This window comes from Vidua chalybeata, chromosome 26, assembly GCF_026979565.1.
Source record: "Vidua chalybeata isolate OUT-0048 chromosome 26, bVidCha1 merged haplotype, whole genome shotgun sequence".
Classification (NCBI taxonomy): domain Eukaryota; kingdom Metazoa; phylum Chordata; class Aves; order Passeriformes; family Viduidae; genus Vidua; species Vidua chalybeata.
The window spans coordinates 3318642-3334534 of NC_071555.1; the positions used below are offsets into that span (position 1 = coordinate 3318642).

At 53.6% G+C, this 15893-nt stretch overlaps 4 protein-coding genes across 5 annotated transcripts; 2 read left to right on the forward strand and 2 right to left on the reverse strand.

Moving 5' to 3' along the window:
• Positions 1 to 74: 74 nt before the first annotated feature.
• LOC128800316 (cytochrome c oxidase assembly factor 3 homolog, mitochondrial) lies at positions 75 to 744 on the reverse strand. The gene is made up of 2 exons (XM_053965432.1): positions 507 to 744; positions 75 to 432 (listed from the first exon to the last, which is right to left on the reverse strand). The coding sequence occupies exons 1-2, from the start codon at positions 742 to 744 to the stop codon at positions 320 to 322; spliced, it is 351 nt and encodes a 116-aa protein (XP_053821407.1). The 3' UTR covers positions 75 to 319.
• A 131-nt stretch (positions 745 to 875) lies between these two features.
• On the forward strand, positions 876 to 4424 carry CNTD1 (cyclin N-terminal domain containing 1). 2 transcript variants are annotated; one of them, XM_053965397.1, is made up of 7 exons: positions 876 to 1216; positions 1309 to 1384; positions 1613 to 1784; positions 2216 to 2378; positions 3176 to 3320; positions 3695 to 3791; positions 4141 to 4424. In XM_053965397.1, the coding sequence occupies exons 1-7, from the start codon at positions 1045 to 1047 to the stop codon at positions 4300 to 4302; spliced, it is 987 nt and encodes a 328-aa protein (XP_053821372.1). In that variant the 5' UTR covers positions 876 to 1044; the 3' UTR covers positions 4303 to 4424. The 2 variants fall into 2 exon arrangements, with proteins under 2 accessions (XP_053821372.1, XP_053821373.1); XM_053965398.1 differs by having other exon boundaries at positions 2279 to 2378.
• A 710-nt stretch (positions 4425 to 5134) lies between these two features.
• BECN1 (beclin 1) lies at positions 5135 to 9184 on the reverse strand. Its single transcript, XM_053965382.1, has 11 exons — positions 9020 to 9184; positions 8860 to 8927; positions 8733 to 8791; positions 8289 to 8379; positions 7895 to 8031; positions 7536 to 7730; positions 7174 to 7320; positions 6547 to 6696; positions 6398 to 6458; positions 5810 to 5952; positions 5135 to 5525 (listed from the first exon to the last, which is right to left on the reverse strand). The coding sequence occupies exons 1-11, from the start codon at positions 9144 to 9146 to the stop codon at positions 5357 to 5359; spliced, it is 1347 nt and encodes a 448-aa protein (XP_053821357.1). The 5' UTR covers positions 9147 to 9184; the 3' UTR covers positions 5135 to 5356.
• A 152-nt stretch (positions 9185 to 9336) lies between these two features.
• PSME3 (proteasome activator subunit 3) lies at positions 9337 to 15436 on the forward strand. The gene is made up of 11 exons (XM_053965405.1): positions 9337 to 9442; positions 9999 to 10031; positions 10348 to 10410; positions 10826 to 10930; positions 11230 to 11278; positions 11875 to 11987; positions 12459 to 12527; positions 12739 to 12806; positions 12960 to 13014; positions 13205 to 13291; positions 13728 to 15436. Exons 1-11 carry the CDS (start codon positions 9401 to 9403, stop codon positions 13806 to 13808), a joined length of 765 nt encoding a protein of 254 aa, XP_053821380.1. The 5' UTR covers positions 9337 to 9400; the 3' UTR covers positions 13809 to 15436.
• Positions 15437 to 15893: the final 457 nt, after the last annotated feature.

Sequence of the window (15893 nt, forward strand, 5' to 3'; positions counted from 1 at the left end):
AGAAAATCCCCCCTCAGCTGCTCCTGAGCTGGGCTCAGCCCAAGAGATCCGTGATAACGGGCGCTGACGCGGTCTCCAGTCAGAGGATTTATTGAGGGGAGCGGTGGCACCGGGCGCCCCCGTCCTTCCCATGGGCACGGCCCCGGGGTGGGCTCTGCCCGCGGGGTCCCTGCCTGCGGGGAGCCCCCGGGGCCTTCTCCGGTCCAAAGCAGAGCCCGGGGCAGGCCCGAAGCCCTCAGGCGCATCTGCCTCGAGGCCCGTCCTGCCTGGCGAGGGCGGCAGCGCAGTCACGGGCCGGGCCGGGCCGGGCGCTCCCCGCTCAGCTTGCGGCGCCCTCGGCTCGCGCCCGGGCCCGCGCCCGCGCCGCCTCCGCCTCCTGCTCCAGCTCGTCCAGGAACTGCTCCTGCGACACCGAGTAGAAGGTGTAACCGTCTGCGGGGGGAGTTAAGGAAAAGTTGCGGCCCCGGAGCCCCCCGGCCCCACCGTTCCCCGGCCCCGGAGGATACAGATGCCAAATGTCACCGCGCCGATGCCGAGCGCCAGCAGCACATTGCGGCTGCGGAGCCGGCGCTGCAGGGCGCGCTGGCGCTGGGCGTACTCCACCTGCGCCATGAGGCGGCGCTGCTCGGGGCTGAGCCCCGGCTCCCGGGCCGGGTCGATGCGCCGCGCGAACGCCGCCTCCCCCGGCTGCCCCGGCGCCGCCATCTTTCCCCGCCGTCTCCGCGCGGCGACGTGACGCCACATCCGGCGGGGGCGCTGGCCAATCGGAGGGCCCGGGCGGCGCGCGCCGTCGAGTGGTTGGTGCCGGTCGCGGCATCGGCGCCTGCTGATTGGCGGAGCGTGGTCACGTGACGGAAAACGGCCGGGGCCTGAACGGGGCCCGGCCCCGCGGGCGAGCACCGGGGCCCCGAGCGCCCGGCCCAGCCCAGCCCGGCCCGGCGCCGCCTCCGAGCGGCCGGGAGGAGGTGCTAGAGCCCCCTCCCGGTCTCTCCCCGTAGGGCTGGTGAAATCACTGTCGAAACGGCTTCGGCCCTGATCCGCTCAATGGGGTCTCAGGTGCCGCTGGAACCCCGGGGCCGTGAGTCAGGCCCCGTGTTCAGTGCGGTTGCTCCTGAAATCATCGAGGACACACTGATCCACTTGGCCACAGAGAATGAGCAGTACTTGAGTGAGCTGCCGGAGCAGGCTGGGTACTTCAAAGAGACACGGATCGTGGGTGAGAGTTGGCCACAGCAGCTCCCGGGGCAGGTGACAGCTGTACCGTGAGCTTCGGGAGACTGAAACGAGCGACTGCTGTGCTTTTTGCAGAGTTTATATTCCTGTTGTCTGAAAAATGGCACTTGGACCAGTCGACACGGTACCAGGCAGTGGAGTTACTTGAACGGTAACGAGTCCTGAGCACTCAGCACATTTCCCATTCCCTGGTGGGGTTATATTGCCCATGCCCCATCCCAAAACCACACATGACTAATGTGCCTGTTCAGGGCTTTGTCTCCTCATTCATTTAGTCCAAATTATTACTTCTACATACACTCTTAAGCATATGTGGAATTGCTTTTGTTCCTTTTTCTCAGCAGCCAGAACGTTCTCTGAGCAATTGTGGGTTTTGTAGGTTTATGATCAAGCAGGTAGAACAGATGTGTGATGGCAGAGGGAGTGCTAAAGGCCGTGACCAAGGCCAGAGGAGCAGCTGGAGCTCTGTGAGGGATCAGATCACCAAAACCTTTGTCCTGAGGCTCGTGTCCTGTGTTCAGCTCGCCAGCAAACTCTCTCTGCACTACAGTGTAAGCCAGCTCAGCCTGTCCTTGCTCTAGCACCGTGGTGAAATCTGCAGTGTATTAATCTCTCTTAAAAATAGATTTCCTTTTTGGAAGGCAGTAGTGATAATGAAATGCCAAGGACAGGACATTCCCTTTAGGGTAGGTAAACTGCTGCTCATCCACTAACAATTTGCTGGGAAGCGTTCCCAGTTCTGGGAGGGGGGAAAGCACAGGAAAATCTCAGCCTGTGGTTGTCAAAAATCGTGTGTCCACAGGGGTTCACACCAGCCTGGGGGTGGTTTCTTGGGGTGAACCTGTGGGGAAGGTCAGAGCTGCATTTCCCATGCCAGCTCAAAGGACTCGGGCTCGGCAGGAGGAGAGAGGTGACAGAGCACTTTGTCCCTACCGAGTGCCTTACTCCTGGAAGACCTTTTGTGTCTTTTCTTCCTCTTTAGAGAGTGACCAGTGACACAGCTTTAACATTTCTGCAATCCTTAAAATACTCCTACACTAAACAGGAATTGCTGGAGTCGGAGCTGGCTGTTTTAAACACTCTGCACTTCCACATCAGTGTGTCAACTCCGTTGGCTTACGTGGAATTGCTTCTGGAGGTTCTAGGTGAGAGTATCAGTCAGAGAGAATGGGAAGGAAGTTTTTTAGCAGGGTCACAGAGCTGGTCTGAAGCAAAAAGTCTCATATTGCAGATTTTTGCACGTGTTCAGATTGTTCAGAGCTTCACTGTTGCCCTGATTTTTGAAAGTGTTACATTTTCTTTTATAGTTCTTTTGAAAGTGTTAAAGTTCTCATAAAGCTTCTTTAGCCTTCTGATAATGTTTACATATTTGAGAGTCAGAGTTCCCACACAATTTAATGTATAAATAGAATAGTTTACATATTTCTCTGTGGGTGGAGAGAAATGATTGATTGATCTTTGGACCAGTGTAGTTAGAGAAGTGGTAATTCCATCCTCCAATCCATGGTCACCTTTGGAATTCTATAAATACCAGATGTTCGAATAAAACTTTCTCTTCTTTTTTGTCATTTGAACTTACCAAGCTTCTGTGTACTCATTTTGTGTCCAATAGCAACACTTCACTTTTTAGATGAGAACTTTGTCCCTTGCAGAATGTGATGAATGTTGTTGGACAGCCAGTCATGACTCGCTCAGTAAAAGATTAAGAGTTTAAAGCCCTTAAATGTGGTGCCAGGCCACATATTCTACAATCACTCAGCATTTTCTTGGCCCAGGTCTGACAGCCTGAATTTCGGAGTGAAATTATATTGAGGCTGAGGGATCCTGTGGCATTCTGAGACAGAGCAGTTGTCCTCAGAATTCCCTCTCCCTTATGGTACCTAAGACTCCTAATTCAATTTAGTGACCCAAAATGTGGCACTGATGGTGTGATCTCCTCCAGGATACAACGGCTGCTTGCTTCCTGCCAAACCCTTGCACCAGCTGTGTGTGCAGCTGCTGGACTTCTGCTACCTGACCAGAGAGACCATCTATGACACTTTGCTGAAGATCGCCATCGAAAACTCCACACCGAGCAAACTGCAGATGTAAGACCTGACAATGACTTAAAATAACATTTGAAATTAAAACCCTTGAAAAAGCTAATAAATAGCAGCATAGCTCTCATTATGCCATTTTGGGGGCATGTTTTAAAAAATAACTAATTGGGGGGGAGGGGCATTCATCATTGTCTCTAAATATACCAGTTCAAAGCAACATGCTTTTCCATAGCTGCTTCAAGGGCAAGGAAAGTGTTTCATTTGGTTAAAATCCAGCCTTGCACTGTCAGTTTCAGCTGCTGGTGTTGGGCTTTGGTTGGCCTGAATAAGCCAACATGTCCTGGGCACTGGTAACTGCACCAGCAGGAGCTTTTGAACTGTGAAGCAGCGTTTTACACCTGAACACACTTTTCTTCCTGCAGAGCCAAGTTTTTAACAGTGAAGGAAGATTTCATGCTCTTGGCTGTTGGAGTCATCAGTACAGGTGTATTCATCCTGAGCCCCGGGCACTGGGAGCAGGTACAGTCACTGCTGAAGGCGTTGGCTCCACGGGAACACAGTGCCAAGGTGGTTTATCTGTTCAGCACAGCAAGTGGGGCTGCACGAGGGAGGGGACATCTCTGTCTTTTTAGCAGGAAGCATGTGGGCTTCTGTCAGAGCTGAGGGCATGGGGCACTTCTGTGTGCTGGCACTGCTGAGTGTCCTCACCTTCAGTGCTTCACAGCCAGAACAAAACCCCACGGGCAATGTTTCACTGGCAGGTAGAGCAGCAGTCTCATGGGACAACTCCCTGTGAAACTGCCCATGGAGCAGTTACTCTTGTCAGTCTGTAAACTCACAGCTTTTAGGTGCTGTATGTTTTTTCCAGGTTGTGGAGCATTTAAACTGCATCACTGGCATTACTCCACAAAGCATCCTGGAGTTCTCCTACGCCGTGGTGAGGTGCATTGTTGGCAGCACCACACCCGAGCAGCACCGTGGGAACTGTGGGGCCAAATCTCCCGAGGACAGAATTCCTCCTCAGAAATAGAACCAGCCTGTCCATCCAGAGCTGGCCCAGCAGCAGGAACGGCCACACTGCTGACAACTGTCCCTCCTCTGTGAACTGCCCAGGCACCCAGCAGAGCTCAGGGTTACCCGAATTCTGGAACAGCCCATCAGTCACGTGTTAATTAGCAAAGCTCGTCCTGCTAGGCATCACATTCATGCTCTGAAGGGAGGCCCAACAGCACCTTTGTGTTTAGAAATACCCTAAAAGCTTTATTGTAACAGCTGCATCTTCTAAGTTTTGAATCTAAGTTCCCTCTACCCAAAGAGACCCCTCAGAGTAGTGTTTGAAAGGTGCTGCCATGCCTGGTGCTTGGCTGGGGCCAGCTCTCACAAAAGGGGCTGCTCTGTCTCCTCCTGCTGCTTTTATAAAACCCATCTCAGCTGCCTGTGCCAGCACTGTGACTGTCACCACAGCAGTGCCCAGGCTGGGTGTCCCTGCGAGTGCCAGGGCTTTGTGCTGTGCTGGAAACACCTGGAGTGTGGAATAATTTCATTGTTTCCTCAGCACAGCCCTGTGCAGGAGCAGGCTGCAGGAGGGATTACAGTGCTCTCATGGTATCAAACCTTGCTAAGTGCAGCAGCACAAAGAAGTGCTGAAATGACTTAGAAAATACTTTATTTTAAACTGTAGTCACTTTTTAATGACCAGGCAGAGTTCTGGCAGTTTTCCCACATTATTCCCTGTGTTTGTAATGTCCTGCTTTTCCAAGCTTGCATTAGCTGTAACAGAGCAGCATCAAACTGATGGGTGTTCTGAAGCTTGACAATTATTTACATGCATGGCCATAAACCCCAAAAATAACAGTTTAGAATCCATTTAATAGCTGGGTTTTATTCTCTTCAACTCTATGACACAACTTTGCATATTGATTTTCTATAAACTACTTGTAATAATGGCATTTTAAATAAAGTGTCTTGTGGATTTTTGGTATTGTAAACATTTTGTACTGGTTAATATTAAGAGACATCTTAATTTGCCTTTCTCCAACACAAAGCAGACACTCCACAGCTGCCAGGCCAAGTTCTGATCACAGTTACTTGTTATAGAATTGGGATGAGACCCAGGCAAGGCCCCATTTCAGGTTAGTTAACATGAATTTTAGTGCTTTTGTCCACTGCTCTTCAGAGTTAAATTGTGTTTTAATTGAATAAGAGCCACCACTGCCACCTGTGTCTTCGATCTTTCCTTTCTCCACGTCCATCCTGTATTACACACAAGCTTTAATTAGTGTATTCCTACTGCAAACATTTAATCTCAGTATGACACTGAGCACTAAATTTTAAATCTGACAATAACACTATCCTGTTTTTAAAGGGACCTGAGCAAGCCTCAGGACTCCACCCAAGGGGCTGGCTTTAAGTTTCAAACTAGCAAACACACATCGTTAAGAATTCCAGATGATTTCTGAAAAATCAGGGCTGAAACAGCAAGCAGTGCCAGGGGGAGCATACAGGGCTGAATTTGACAGTTTTGTGGCAACACTCACCTGTAAGGCAAACAAAACCGAGTTTCACCTTTTTCCACCTCCTCTTTAAATTGTTGCACACAGTCCAGGAATGCCACCATGGCGTGATCAAACTTATTGTCCCAGAAGAACCTCAAGCCTCCAGAGCAGTACAGGGGAAGCTCCTGGAAAAGAGATTTGTATCAGGCACCCCAAGCACTTGTTTTTGATATAGTCACTGCAGCTTTTCAGCCTCATGTGAGGCTTAAATTTGTCATGGGATGCTGAGAAATGGCTTGTGGCACAGGGCAAGTGCCTACCATGTGCAGGCATATATTCCTGACTTCCACCAATTCCAAATCAGGCCATGAACCTGCCAATCACCCCAAAGCATGCCTCTGCCTCTGGCCAGGTGTGCCATTCAAGAGTTCTGTCACTTTTAACACTGCTGGCTGGCAGCACCAGTGGCTTCATACAGGATGTGGGATGTTACACGTTGGAGGAGCAGGGGCAGCCACCTTTCCTGGACTCCACGCCCACAGAGACCAAGTTTTGTTTCCTGCATCCCCAGCGTGACCAGGGCTCTGGCACTCAAGGTCAATGTCCCATGATTTGTATGGGAACTCTTACCTTGGATTTGTCCGTGAGCGACTCCAAATAGGAGTGGTTGCCATAGGGGACAAGGCGGTATCTGAAAAAAGGAGACAGAATTCACAGGCACCCCAGTCTGCCTGTCTTCCTCTGGGTCATAAATGAGCTGTGTGAGGTGTTGCAGGTACCTCTGAAACTTCAGGCCCATTTTGTTGGCCAGGGCATGCAGCAGCAGCACAGTCTGCCCCCAGGCAGCGTTGATCTCGTTCCATTCCACAGGAACGCTGGGGAGGCGGCCAAGCCTGAAGTTATTTATTGTGCCAAACTGCCCACTGTGCCTGTGATAAGAATTATAAATAAGTGTGCTAGGCTGGGAAAAGCTCCTGGCCTGATAACCAAATAGGGGCTGTGTCCCAACAGCACAGCACACACAGTGCAGCCAAGCACACGGAGAGTTTGGGGCTATTCTTAACAAGTGCATGTAAATACCAAACATTTATCCTCTTTTTGTCATAAAAACGCAACAAAAAACCCCTAGCCAGCCTCTCTTAGCTGCCTGCTCTGTGAACCCTAATGCCAGCGTCACTGCTGGCTGGCACAGGGGTTCCCAAAGTGTTACTGGGACTGGTGAGGGAGCCATTTCCCACAGCCTGGCATACTTTACTCAGCTGCCACTCCTGAGAGGTGGCATTCATTGCTTTGCTGGGAGGTAACTGTGAGCTGGCTTGCACCTTTCCTGTCAAATGCAGTGACTTAAACAGCTTCACACTGCAGGTTCCAAGAAAATGGATATACTATTCCAGTGTCTCTGTTACCAGATGTGAAAGGTTGCGTTGAACACGTTGGTTTTCTTTAATTTATCCAACTGCATCTGGGCATAGCGCATTTGGTTGTCCACACTTTTCAGCTCATCATCCAGCTCCAGCTGTTGCCTCTTGAACTCACAGTATTCCTTCTGATACCTTTGAGCAGAAACAAGACAAGAAGCGCTGAGTGCTGGCTTCTACCTCAGAGTGACAGCTCTGCAGGCCAGTTTGGTTCTGCCACCTTTCCTTCTGCACACAGCGAACCACTGGTATTTGGGCACATTTACAGGTTTCTCATGTTACCATCTACATGTTTCTCATTTATCTGCTGCCTCCAAGCCCTGCCACAGCTGTAGGTGCAGCTCACTCACTGAGCCTCCTCCTGCTCCAGCCGCTCGGCCTCTGCCCTGACTCTCTCGAAGTCCTCAGCCACAATCTTGCGGTTCTTCTCAACATCCTCCAGCTCCTGAATCAGCTGCTCTTCCTCCAGTGCCAGCTCCTTCAGTTCTGTCTGCAGCTTCTCTTTATCATCCTCATTCATCTGTTCCAGTATCTCCAGACATCTCCTAGAGCAGAACAAAAGGATTAGCAGAACAGGTATCCTGGCAAGTCCTGCACTGCCAGTCCCCAGTCCTGTGGCAGCCCCTGCAGCTCTTGTCCACCCCGAGCTCTCCGCAGATTGTGCCTCAAGCTACAGCAGCTCTGTCGTGGTCACCTGCGGATCACTCACTTGTAGTTCTGGCACTCGTTCTCCGTGATGTTGAGCTGTGTGTCCAGCTGGTCCAGCAGAGTGTCTGTGCATTCCTCACACAATGGGTGATCCACATCTGTCTGCCCAGACATGATGTCAAAGAGGTCGCCAGTGACCTGCAGGAAGGGCTCACATTAGCACAAGTGAAACCACAGGCAGCTGCCCGCTGGTTCTCAGCAGCTTCGGTTAGCAGCAATCTTCTTTGCAGGCCAAATACTGATGAAAATAATCTACCTCTGCTCAATTACTCACCAACCCAGCCCCTGGAAGGCAAATGCTGTGGGAAACTTTGCAGTTTAGTTTTGCAGAGCATCAGGAAAAACCGATGCTCTGTTCCCAAGGATCTGAGTTTGCCAGCTCGTGGCCCACTTGCCTTCAGTCTCCGGCTGAGGTTTTCCATGGTGCCACCATCCGAGGCCTCCCCGATCAGCGTGAAACTGTTGGCACTTTCTGTTGACATCATTCTTGGAAAGAATGTTACTGACATGAGCGCTAAGTGCTGAGGGGAGGCAGCTTGAGCGCCAGACCAGAATCTGGGGCTGCCTCAGGGAAAAGGGAGAGCAGGAGGTTGGGACAACCCGTGTTTTAGGGGCTCTGTCGGGTTTGGGCTGCCCCAAGGACTCTGCAGTTCTGTGTTCAAACTGACAAGGAGCCCGAGGGTCCTGGGGATCTGCAGGGGAAACTCTAGGGGCTCACAGGAGCTAGTCAGTACGACCCACCCCCATGAGGGGACGTTTCTGAGGCGCTGACACAGCGCAGGCTCAAGCTGCCCAGAGAGGCCGGGCCGGGCCTGACGGGAGTGTGGCAGCGGCTGTACCTGGCTGGCGGGATGAACCTTCTGGACACGCCATCCTGCCGGTTCTCCACGAAGGCTTCCTGGAAGCAAGGAAACATCGTTACCGGAAGGCCCGGGGGAGCTGCCCCCGCGCCCGGCCCTGCCGTACCTCCGGCAGGGCGCTCTCCTCTTCGTGCAGGTCTCCGGGCCTGGCAGGGGCGGCGGTTACCAGCGGGGCTGCGGGAGAGAAGGCGTCAGCCGGGCCCAGGCCTAGGCCCGGGCCCCTGCCCAGCCCCGTCCCGTCCCCCCACCGCACGGCGCCGCGGTACCGGTGAGCTCCTGGATGGTGAGGCGGTCGAGGACCTTGAAGGAGGTGTCGAGCTTGAGCGGCTGGCAGCAGCGCTGGCACACGAAGCTGACGTGCGCGGTGCCGCCGCCCGCCCGCGCTCCCTCCATCGCGCCGCCCGCGCGCGCCCCGCCATCGCCGCGCGCCGGACGTGACGCGGGCGGGGCGCGCGCCCGGCGGGGCCGCCCGCGCCATTTTCTGTGTCCCCGCCCCGGGCGGCGCTGAGCGGCCGGGACCCGGCGGCGCGTGCGCGCGGGGGCCGTCACGCGGGCGGCGGGCGCGCGCGGCATTGGCGGGCGCGCGGCGTGAGGTCATTTCCGGTGTGGGCCCGGGGAAGCGGAGCGGCCCCGAGACCGGACCCGCCATGGCCTCGCTGCTCAAGGTGGACCCGGAGGTGAAGCTCAAGGTGCGCCCGCCCCGCCGCCTGCCCCGCCCCGCCTGGCCTCGCCCGGGCCCGGTTCGGCCCCCGCTCGGCGGCCGCCTCCGCCCCGCCGGCCCGCGCCCGAGCTCTTGCAGCGCCGGCCCGGGGCGGGGCGGGCTAGGGGCCGCCCCGCGGTGCCTCCCGGCCGTTCCACCCTGGCCGCCGAGCGCGGCCCGCCCGCCCCGACGAGCCCCCGGTGTCTCCACCCCCGCCCGGCCCTGCAGCGCCGGGGGGGCGGGGATGCGGCCGGCGCTGTGCCGCGGCCGCCCCCGAGCCGTGCCCCGGCACAGCGGGGCCGCTGGCCCGGGGCGGCCCGGCCGATCTTCCCTCCCGGCGGGGGCTGCGCGGTTTCCAGCTCTCCGCAGCGCCCGGAGTCCGGGGCGGGCGGGCGGAGCCGCTCCGGGCGGCCCCGGGCAGCTCGTGCTCGGTGTTCGCGGGCTCCTCCCGGTCCCCCGGGAGAGCGGGAGCTGTGCTGGGAGGGTCATGCGGCACTCGGCGCCGTTCGGGAGCCACCCTGACCTGTCCCCGTTTCATTCTGCAGGTTGACTCCTTCAGGGAGCGGATCACGAGTGAGGTGAGTGCCACGGGTCGAGCAGGAAGGCCTTTTGGCCTTATCTTTCTGACACACTCGATTGTGTGTTGAGCCTGCCCTGGAAGCTTGGCAACACCCAGCAACACCCAACCGATGCCCTCATCAGTCACCCACTGCAGTGAGGCTCCTGAGCCTCGTGGCTTTCTTCTCCCCTGGGCTTTGTTTGGGGTTGGCAGCAGGAAGAACTTGTGTTCTCTCTGTTTCCTGCTTGTGCACAGATGATTTCCCTGGTATTCTTGCCTGCTAGTGGGAGCCACGTGGCCTTCTTCCACATCACTCTTTGTTCTTTCTTTCTTAGGCTGAAGACCTCGTAGCAAACTTTTTTCCAAAGAAGCTGTTAGAGCTGGATGGATTCCTTAAGGTAGGCTGTGCCCTGTGCTCTGTATCCTTTTCCACTTTTGGCTACATTTGGAAGTGTTGTGGCAAGTCTCTTTAGGGCTGTTTTCTGTGCATTTCACCTTGGTGCAGAGACACAAGGCAGCAGCTAGTGGCTCACATGCCCTGCAGTGCTGTTGGCTCTGGAGGGGTGCTGCCTTCTGCTCTTTGCTTTGTGTCATCTCTCACATTTCTCTTTCTCCCCCGCGGGCTGTCCCTGGCAGTGCTGGGCTCTCACAGGGACACCATGGCCTGGCACTCCTGGGTGGGGGGGTCCACAGCCTATTGCCAGACCTTTTATCTTCATTCATCCTAATTTTGGAGAAGAGGGAGGCTCGAATCTTTTGTGTGGCAGAATTTGTAAGTTCATGATCAAGTAACAAATCTGCTTTACTTTGCAGGAACCCATCCTGAATATTCATGATCTTACTCAGATCCATTCGGACATGAACCTCCCAGTGCCTGACCCAATTCTTCTCACCAACAGCCATGATGGACTGGATGGGGTAAGGTTACTCTCTTGGCTGTGATCCCAGCTTCTGTTAAAACTGCATGGTTTGCTCTGTGCTGGGGTAGGATATTCTTATTTAACAACAGCCTTTGGCCCAGAGGCTTTTAGAGATTGACCTCTCAAGCCTGGGAAGTCTGCTGGAGGTAACACTGCTCTGCAGCTCTTCCTGGGATTTAAGGAAGAGTGCTTAGAAACCAGGAACGTGGCAGGGCTCAAAGTTTTCCTTTTTTTTTCCTTTGCAACGCTTCTACAGCTTACGACTAGTTTGTGAGTAAAACATTTTGTATATTTTAGCCAAATATGAAAAAGAGGAAGCTGGAAGACCATGAAGAGACCTTTCAGGGTAAGAATCCCCGAGTCCCTTGTATTGCTGCCTGCCCCCTGAACTGCTGCACTGAGCCTTGGAGATGCAAGTTGTGCGAGCCCCACTTGCCCTGCCCTGCCAGCAGCTGCTGCTCATACAGGCCAGAGCCTGACCTACGGATGTTTTGATGTGGAGGAGTCAGGTTCCAGCTCTTAGAAGCAAAATTAGTACTTCTCTAATAGACATAAGTAGTACTTGGCTGGATCTTGGCCTGCTGACAGAGGCAGCTGATTTCCTGGTGGCTCTGTGCAGTTCTTCTCTTTGTCTGGAAGAAGAATCCAGGCTTTGCATTAAGCTGAGACAGAAACTTCTCATACGTGTGCACCAGGAAAACCCTTTGTGCTCAGCATCCTCGAGCTCTTCAGTCTCATCCTGCTCTGTGTTTTCTCTTTTCCTTCCCTTGTGGTCACTGCTTATCCCGTGTCCCTTTCCCCTTCCCTACAGGTGGCCATAGCCTGGCTCAGTCCCTTTCTGGCCTTGGTGGGAGATGAGTGAGGCTCAGGTGGCCCCTCAGTCCGACCCTGGTGCAGCTGCTCCTGCGAGTCCCTGACGCTGGGGGTTTGTCTCTGCCACAGGTACCAAAGTGTTTGTGATGCCCAATGGGATGCTGAAGAGCAACCAGCAGCTGGTGGACATCATTGAGAAAGTGAAACCAGAGATCAGGCTGCTCATTGAGAAGTGCAATACGGTGGGTGTGAGCCTGGAGTGAGGGGAGGCAGCGGGGTGGTTTTACTCCTGGAGAGGTGGAGCTGTGGAAGGAGCAGGTCCCTCTGTGCTGTAGATGAGGAAAGGCAGGGCTTTGTCCTGTCTGACAGGGGCTGGGAGGCAGGTGAAACCCTTGGGGAGCTCTGTTCACCTGAAGGAGAAGGATGTCTGTTATCAGGCCTCACAAGGCTTTGCTTTGCCCTTCTTTTGCCCAGGCACAGACTCCTGCCAAGAGCTGTGGCATGGTGAGGAGAGCTGGGCCTGTGCTGGCTTGCATGGCATCCCAGCCATGTGGGAAGTGATCTTGGAAGTGTTATAGGTGCATAAGGGACCTGCAGCAGTTGATCGTGAGCTGTGTGCAAAGGCGGGGTCCTGTGAGCTTTTGCTGACATTCCTGGGAGAAGTCTTTGTGCAGATGTTGGCATTGGTCAGTGCTGTGATCTCTCCACTGCAGGTCAAAATGTGGGTGCAGCTTCTCATTCCCAGGATAGAGGATGGGAACAACTTTGGTGTTTCTATTCAGGTAAGGCACTGCTCTGTGCTCCAGGGACTTGGATCTCTGCGGTTCCTCTGAATCTTTCAGTTCATGGTGTCCAGTAGCTGTAGTCATGGGGTTGGCTTAGATTTTAAAACTCAAACCTGAATTTGATGTGGTGCTGCTGAGACAGTGCTTCCTGAGCCCTGAAGGCAGCTGCAGCCTACTGGAGCTAACAGCTTCCTTGTCTCCCCTGCAGGAAGAAACAGTTGCTGAGCTTCGGACTGTGGAGAGCGAGGCAGCATCTTACCTGGACCAGATTTCTAGGTAGGCGTGCAAGAACAAACTTATTTTTTGGGATCTCCTTGGAAGAAGAATGCGTTTGGGAAAGGTCCCCCAGCTGTTGTTACAGGCAGTTTGGACCTGAAAATAATCCTGGTGCTGTCTATCTGAGCTTTAATCTCTCTCTTTTCCTGCCAGATACTATATCACAAGAGCAAAGTTGGTTTCCAAAATAGCCAAGTACCCTCACGTGGTAAGTCAGCGGGGACATGGAGATTTACATGTTGATGCTGCTGCTGCTTCTTGGGACTCTTTGAGCTGTTTTGTCACTGTCCTTTCTGAGCTGAGGGTCCTGGGGGAAGAGGGGGGATCACACAAGGATCGAGAGCTTTGTGGAGGGCAGAGTGTGGGAGGCTGGGCTGAGCCGTGTCTGCTCCCGGCAGGAGGACTATCGCCGCACCGTGACGGAGATCGACGAGAAGGAGTACATTAGTCTGCGCCTCATCATTTCAGAGCTGAGAAATCAATATGTGAGTGAAAACACACAGCTCACACTGTGCTCCTGCTGCTGCTCCTCTCCCCTTTCCCTCTGAGCATGGCCACTCCTGGAGGAAGCCTGCCTGCTTCCCACTTCAGCTCCGGTGAAGTGCTCTCCACCATCTCCTAGAGAGGCAGATGTTTCCAGCAGTGTTCACAGGGCCCGGCTGCAAAACACTCGTGCCCCCTCTGTGAGAATCTGATCCTAAGCTCTTCACACAGTACAAGCCAGTCCTAGGGTTTCTGAATCAATGTTTTTGGTATTATATGTTCTGGCTTCTGTAAGGTGTGGCTGAAGGAAGCCCTTACCTTTACCAGGTGTGTGGGTTGCACACAAGGGTTGAGGGTGGTGCTGCTGTGGTAACCAATGCTTATGGTGAAAGCTGGATGGCTGGCTTCCTGTCTGAGTCCTGTTCTTCCTTTTTGCAGGTCACTTTGCATGACATGATCCTTAAAAACATTGAGAAGATCAAGAGGCCTCGGAGCAGCAATGCTGAGACCCTCTATTAAGTGTCAACGTTTGAACTTGAGAACTGTTCAGTCAACTAAAGACCGTCATTGCCTTGGTTTGTTACGTGACTATCGAGATGGGAAACTGGCTGGAAATAGTATTGCATTCTTAGTTAAACTCTAAAGAAATTCTTGCCTAGTTTTGTGATTGGTTTTGTTCAGGTCTCAGGAGCTCTCCCTCTTCCTCTAGTCACTGGTAGTAGAGGCCATGCTGCACTGGACGCCCCAGAGGCTGCTGCAGCCAGGCAGGGACATTCCTTCATGCCTTGCTTCCTACCTGAGTGGGAAGAACACTATAGACCAAGCCCTTGCCCTGTCCCATCTCTTGTCTGGTGGCTGCACTGGGGTTTCTGGAACAGGGCAAACAGCCCAGCACAAGGGCAGCCTGGCAGTGCCACAGCAGGGAAGCTCTCTCCCCACTGCTGGCTGTGGCCAGGCCCCTCTGCCACCAGCTCTGCACTGACCAGGGACCCTTGCCCCTTGGCAGCTGTGCTCTGGTGCCACTGAGCCATCTGCACTCCCTTTCTGGCTCTCTCCTGGCTCAGCAGAGCCTGCCCCACAGGTCTCTGCCTCACCAGTTCTGTCTGGATCAGTGCAGAGCATGAGGCAAATGCTTGGAACTAGAGCTGGTGCTGTCCTGGCTGTTACGAGCTCAGGTGGCTTCTGCCATTTGACTAGAGCCACTTTCTTGGCTAAAACCAATGTTATTTCACATACATCCCAGTTGCCCCTTCAGCATGGGTTGCTTTTGCCTGGGCTGAGGGAAGGGAGGGGCTGGAGATCTGATGCTAAAGTCCTAAAATATCTCTGCATGTGATCAGACTGAGTCCCCCTGTCCCTGGCAGTGCTCCCTGGTGCCTGGGCAGAGCAGGCTGGCTGCCACAGCTGGTGCTTGACGGTGAGGGTGGCTGATGCCCACCTGGTACCTTGCAGACCTTGCAGTCTTTCCCCTGCAAAGGGCACACTCCTGTGCCTCGTGACTCCTCTAAGCTGCCAGAACATTTCGTGGTCCATTACAAACCCCTTTGGAAATGACTGGTTGTATTGCGTCAGTTTTTGTGTGTGGCAAGTGGGCCCATAACGCTGCAGGCTTCAAATTTTTCTTATTTATAGTATTTTTACTTAAGTCCCCTAATCAGGGAACGTTAAATCATTTGTTTCAGGAACCTCGCTATTTCCCAGGTCTCGCTGTTACACCTGTATATTCTTATTGTGCAGTAGCCTTAAGAGTTGTGTTAATCTCTTTGTAACAACAGTGACAAATGGAATGAACTTCCTTCCCTTATTTTTTTTTTACTTTGGTTTTATTTTTTTTTTCTCTGCTTCCACATCTAAGAGCCATGTTGTCTCTTGCTGGTTTCCCAGGGATTTGCCCAGAGTGTGGCGGGCTGCTGGCCCTTGCTATAGACTCTTCTGTTGTTGTTTGTAGTAAGTCAACTCTTAGTCTTCCCGCTAATAAATATTCAGTAACAAACCAACTGCGTTGAGCTGCTGTCTGGGAGCAGCACTTCCCCTTGTGTTTCTTTGTATTGATTCCTTTTAATTTGTTCAGCTTTCTTTGCGAGATGAACGTATGTAAACTTTTACCATGTCAAGAAATTAAAATAAGGTACTTGGAATTCTTTCAAGGCAGCCCCCTGTGTGTGATGCTGGGCTCTTAGGCCATGCACTTGTAGTGTCCAGTTCTGGTTCTGCCTTTCTCACATTCAGTTGCTCCTTCCCTTCATTCTCCTCATTCCTCTTTGTTATAAACTAGTCTGCTGGGTAGGTTGTTTCTGTTCCATCAGCATGCCTCACACTGGGCATGGCTTTGCCCATGGGCTTGGGTTTGATGGAATCTGTTCCATCTCAGCCCAGTGTGGGACTTGGGCTGTCCCAGATCAAACAGAAGTGGTGTTTCCCTGAGCCTGCAGGTGCTCCAGGGTTTCTCTGCCAGGCAGGTGTCGCTCGGCCGTCCTGGATGCAGCACCCGGTGTGTCTGTGGGGCACACGTCTCTTGCTCCTGGCTGCTCCCTGTGTGTGGTACCCAAGGAGAGGCAGCTGCCCTGCTGTCCTCAGCCACAGTGCCCTCTGCTCTTCTGGGGA